At 34.1% G+C, this 5,507-nt stretch overlaps 1 protein-coding gene across 1 annotated transcript; it reads right to left on the minus strand.

Moving 5' to 3' along the window:
• Positions 1-751: 751 nt before the first annotated feature.
• Positions 752-4,863, minus strand: Agtr2 (angiotensin II receptor type 2). The gene is made up of 2 exons (XM_048797082.1): positions 4,623-4,863; positions 752-3,395 (listed from the first exon to the last, which is right to left on the minus strand). The coding sequence occupies exon 2, from the start codon at positions 3,358-3,360 to the stop codon at positions 2,275-2,277; it is 1,086 nt and encodes a 361-aa protein (XP_048653039.1). The 5' UTR covers positions 3,361-3,395; positions 4,623-4,863; the 3' UTR covers positions 752-2,274.
• Between the last annotated feature and the right edge of the window lie 644 nt (positions 4,864-5,507).

Genomic DNA, 5,507 nt, shown 5'->3' on the forward strand with positions numbered 1-5,507 from the left:
AAAAAAAAAAAAAAAAGTAGGCTCCTATGGAGGTAGAGGCCAGGCTCAAAATCCCAAGAGCTAGAGAAGCAATTTTATTCATTAAGGGGACTTCCAGGGTGAGGGGTGGGGTGGGCAGGGTCATATCAATAGTATAATATGATTATGGTAGAGGAAACAGCATGAGCTGAATGTTGACAGTTAAATTGGTGTTCATCAATTGGATGAAAGGCTGTGGAGGGGGGAATGATTGGAGGGGTATTCAGGGACCCACAGTTGTGTGAACAAAAGCAGAGCATCATGAAAGAGAGTCAGACTTTAAATTTTTTTAAAATATATATTGTGGCACAAAGCCCTTGGTTCAATTCCCAGCACCACCAATCTACATGTTTTGTGTTTCTTGACCTGGGATGCAAGGGAGGGATGACAAAGAAAAATCAACCCCAGAAAAAGGATAAGATATTCTAAGGTCATTCCAACCATGATCAGAAATGTGGGTTTTGCTTTCATAGTCATTCAGAAATTATGGCTGAATACTCAGGAGAGGGAAACTAGAAGACTATGACAAAGGACCAGGTGAATAATGATAAAGGCTGAAACTGAGAAGTATTAGTGAGGATTGAATAGAAGGTACCAATAGAAGAGAAGGTAAGAATCTATACTTGGAAGTAGTGAATATAAAATAATAATAAACACACATGATCTTCCCATAAAGGATTTTATTCATATGATATGTATTACAAAATCATTTAAAATGTGAGGCTATAGTTGATTACACATTTAGCTATATGCTTTATTGAAAATAACATGATTACATGAAATTGGGGCTTTCCCAAAAAATAGTATGAGAGGATTCTTCTGTCTGTAGCCCTGAAACTTGACAGAGATGTTAAAACTCCCAAACTTTAATTCTACCTCACAGGTAAGCATTGATCTAGGAAGGTCTGAGGTAACCTTGTATAATATGGGTGCAGAATAAAATCTTGAACTTGTAAAATTAGAATTTATATTCTCATCTAAGTAAAGTTGAGGTATTCCTCTAACTTAGGAGTTCTAATAGTACTGAGTAGGAGAGCTGTGAACCAGTGATTAGTTTAAAATAGTCCACAGAATCCCATGGATTCTGGAGCAAACAGTAAACATAGATATAGTTTAAAATTACCCACCAGGATCTGTATTCTGAAAGCCACATTGCACATCCCTACCTGTCAGATCCCTTGCCTCACCAAACTTGTCATTTGCTGGGTCTCTTTTCCCCTTTCCAGGGGGAGGAGGTAATCAAATATTCATTCTGCTATAACCTTTTTTTATGCCAGTTTAGAGTTTATTACGAGTCAAAGAATCCACCCAGATATTTTGGGAAGCAACCCAGAACCAAAACATCAATAATAAAAATCAAGTCAACATTCTATATATCAAAGCACCACATTTAAAAGGTCAGAGATGTAAAAAGTGACCTTTACATTTTATAACAATACACAGTGTTTATAGTTTTCAAAAAAATTATCAGAAAAAAATATAAGCCTTTAAACAATGGTTAAAATGCATAGAAAGTTTTTAAAAAGTACTTATTCAGAATTTAGTGAACACTCAAATATGTGTCAATTGCAATTGTTTTATTATTCATTTTATTTTCTATAACTGTAAAAATAAGCCAAAATGCAGAAGTGTGATTTAATCTATATTCCTAGCCTTGCTTGATATGTAGCTACGTCTTAAGTGTAAAGCTATGCTCACGTGAAATGTAAAAGGAATAGAACTTGTAATTTTTTAAAAGTAGAAAGTATGTGTCTAGTGCCTGAATAATCAAGTACTAATCCATTATATTATTATATTGGAATAGTATACTCAATTTACTGCTTATCTCTGTTACAATGTTGCCTGGTAAATAATGCAACAATGTAAACCTGTTCCTGGTTCAAGAAGAAAGAACTTGATAAAAATGGACATAAAATCTCATTAAGAAATGCCAGCATTTTTCAATGAGAAATATGAACCCCAAATCATTAATCACAATTTAGGATTAATTATAATTTGAGATAAATCCCCAATTACTTCTGGGTTATGGATCTGTCTCACTAATGACAGTCTTGAACCAATATACCAGAAAAACAATGGACAATTCCTGAAAGTCACTGAAGGATAAAATTTAGTTACACTTTGTTTCCTGTTTTAGAAGAATGAGTAAAGATTAGATAAGGGGGAGGGACTTCTATTGCTAAAGCCATTTAAAGATAATTCTGATGGGCCTCAGGACAATTAGCCATATTGATTGCATGCATTCCACTCTCATTTTTAAGACACAAAGGTGTCCATTTCTCTAAGAGAACTGCTTTTTCGGCAAGACACACTCTCTCTCTTGCCTTGGAGCCAAGTAATTGGAACCCTAAACACACTGCGGAGCTTCTGTTGGAATCGGTTTCCAACAAAACAATACAAAAAGGGATTAACGCAGCTGTTGGTGAATCCCAGGAGGATGGCAAAAGGAAGTGCCAGGTCAATGACTGCTATAACTTCACAGCTATTAATGACACCCATCCAGGCCAGAGCATCCAGGAAGGTCAGAACATGGAAGGGAAGCCAGCAAATGATGAACGCCAGGACAACAGCAGCTGCCATCTTCAGGACTTGGTCACGGGTTATTCTGTTCTTCCCATAGCTGTTGGTCTTCAGTAAGTGTTTCCTGATTCCAAAGTAACATGTTGCTATAAATATTAAAGGGATAATAAAACCAAGGATATTTTTCATTAAGGCGATCCCAGCTGACCACTGGGCATAATTCTCAGGTGGGAAAGCCATAACACAAGCATTCACCCCTAGGTACTCAATGGTTCTGACATCTCGGAAATAAAATGTTGGCAATGAGGACAGACAGGCCATACACCAAACCAGGGGAACTATGTAAGATGCCTGCCAGGGATTTCTTCTTTGAGACAGAAAGGGGTAGATAACTGATTGGTACCTATCAACACTCATACAGGTAATAAAAAAAATGCTTGCAAACATATTCAGAGTCAGAAAAGAACCAAAAACCTTGCACATCACAGGTCCAAAAAGCCAGTCATATCTGTAAGAATAATAGCTTGCCCAGAGAGGAAGAGTAGCCAAAAGAAGTAAGTCAGCCACAGCCAGGTTGAAGATGTAAATGCTAGAAACCTTTTTAGGACCCTTTTGACAACAGAACAGTGTAACCACAACAGTATTAACAAAAAATCCAATCACAAAAATAATGTAATACAGAATGGGAATTGCATCTAAATGCTTATCTGATGGTTTATGTGAGCAGTTAAAGGTGGACTCATTGTTGCCAGATACGTTGGCAAGTTCCAGACTGCTGGTAAGGTTTTTGCTGATGGTGGCAAGACTGAAGTTGTCCTTCATATTGAAATGTCAGCAACTTCTAATTCGTACGCTTTCTGTGGGGGAGAAAAAGGAAGCTGTTAGAACACATACAAAGCTTAAGGTATATTTGAGTTCATTAGCATTTTGGGTTTGATTTTTTAAAAAAAGCAAAAACAAGTAAGTGATTCTAGAAAACACTATGAAATAGGATCATGCCTGTGAAATAAGAATGTATTTTACCTCTTGAGGAAGAAAACAATTTTCTCAGTAGTAGCAAGTAAAACATTTCAGCTTCAGGAACTAAAAATTCTGAAAAAAACTACCTTTTGCACCTCTTTTCTATCATGTTTTTAGAGTTTTAAAGAAAAAGTATTTCAAAAGTTTAGTTGAGATAGAAAATGTATGTACCAAACAGGAAGAAACCCAAAATAAGAAAAATTAATACTTTAAAACCCTTGATCATTTATCCCAGTCTGTATACTTTCTAGAAATCACACTGCTATTTCATAGAGAAATGCTTTATTCAAGTAATTACATACAAAGCATTATAGCTGTGGAAAGTAAAAGTAGCCATAAGCTATGGAAAAAAATAAGTAAGTGTACAAATGACAGAAACAATATGCAAAAGGAACATTAGAATAGGGGGACTGTAGTGAGCTTTTACTAATTAAAAATAATCTCTTTAATTCTACTTTTCCATTATTTTCACAATTATAATTATGAAGAAGTTATGACATATATGCATATTTCTAAAAGCCTTCTGATTTTAATAGAGAAAATTAGATATAGATATAGATATTAAAGTTTTGTCTGTTTAATAGAAAAAAAATCAATTTAATTAGGAAGAGAAAAAGAAAACAAAAGAGACAAACTTGTTTCAGGGTCAAACAGAAATAGTTTTGATTGCTTAATGAAATAAGAAATGAAAATCAATGATTAATCATGATATAGTCTTATCATTTTTCTTTTGCTATCTTTTCAGTTGAATATAACTAAATAGTCACTGTTCTCAAATGTTATAATCAGTGTTCAGGTTTTTGAGACATTATTGTTTTGGGTTTTTTACTAGCAACATTATTTTGAAACAAACAAGAATTAGCTAAAGATAAACACTAAGGAAAAGACTATTACTTTACATAGTTTTAAAGTAAATACAAATAAACTACTCAGTTAAAAATATAATCACCAAAGTACCTCCTAATAAATAATAAACTCTCATTTTTAATCTAAAGCTCATTTCTTTATATGACTTTACAAATTAACATGAAAGAATGAAAAAATAAATCCCACTGACGACTTACTGGTTGCTTGAGTTTAAAGCAGTTATCATAAATCAGCTTTTCTGGTTCCTAAATGCACTCCTGTAAGAGAAACAGCAGTTAAATAATTTAGGAGTTTTGCAAAATACAGTGTTAAAACACAGGGAAAGGGAAAGTTCATCCATAAAAATATTTTCATTTAATGTATGTTCTACTTTCCAAGTAAAGTATATATAAATTGTTCAAACTTACCTTAAAAATTCAGGCTGAAGAATGCTTTGAATTCTGAGCTTATTCGGTCTCTTAGACTCTGGGATGTAATAGCACCAGATCTCTGGTTTCCTTCTTATATGTTCGGTCTGTCCACTGGGGAGCCTTCAACCTACATAATTCTAGGGCTGACTTATGAACACTTGCCAGCTTTCCAGAGGGTTTTTTTTTTTTTTTGGCTGCAAAACATTAATCTGAAATTTTCACTGTCTCCAATCATAACAGCTCATTCAAATAAATCTCAAACAAAAAAAATGAAGTTTCCACAAATGTGTTAGAGAATTTTGAAGTCAGTGGCTTGCTTTTAAAGAAGAATATAATTACTTGCAGAATTTTCTCTTTCTTTTTCTCTAATTATGACATTCTCAAGCGAGTTAAGGAGTAGAGACCAGAGAATTTATGCTAGTAGCAGAGTCTTTGTTCACAAATATCCTTCACAAACTTAAGTACTTTTAAAAATTTATACATTTATTAAAGAATGGTAGCAACATCACTTGAAGTCTAACAACTTCTAAAAATTTCTCCCTTGCTTTAAACATTTTCTGGCTGGCTCATTGCTGGAGGATTGGAGATAAGACGGATATAATTTTTATGTGATGGAAAAGAGGTATTAACCTTTAGTACCTCCTTTCATTGGACTCTGTCATATTTGTGGCT

The sequence above is a fragment of the Marmota marmota genome, unplaced genomic scaffold (assembly GCF_001458135.2).
Source record: "Marmota marmota marmota unplaced genomic scaffold, marMar, whole genome shotgun sequence".
NCBI classification, from domain to species: Eukaryota; Metazoa; Chordata; class Mammalia; order Rodentia; family Sciuridae; genus Marmota; species Marmota marmota.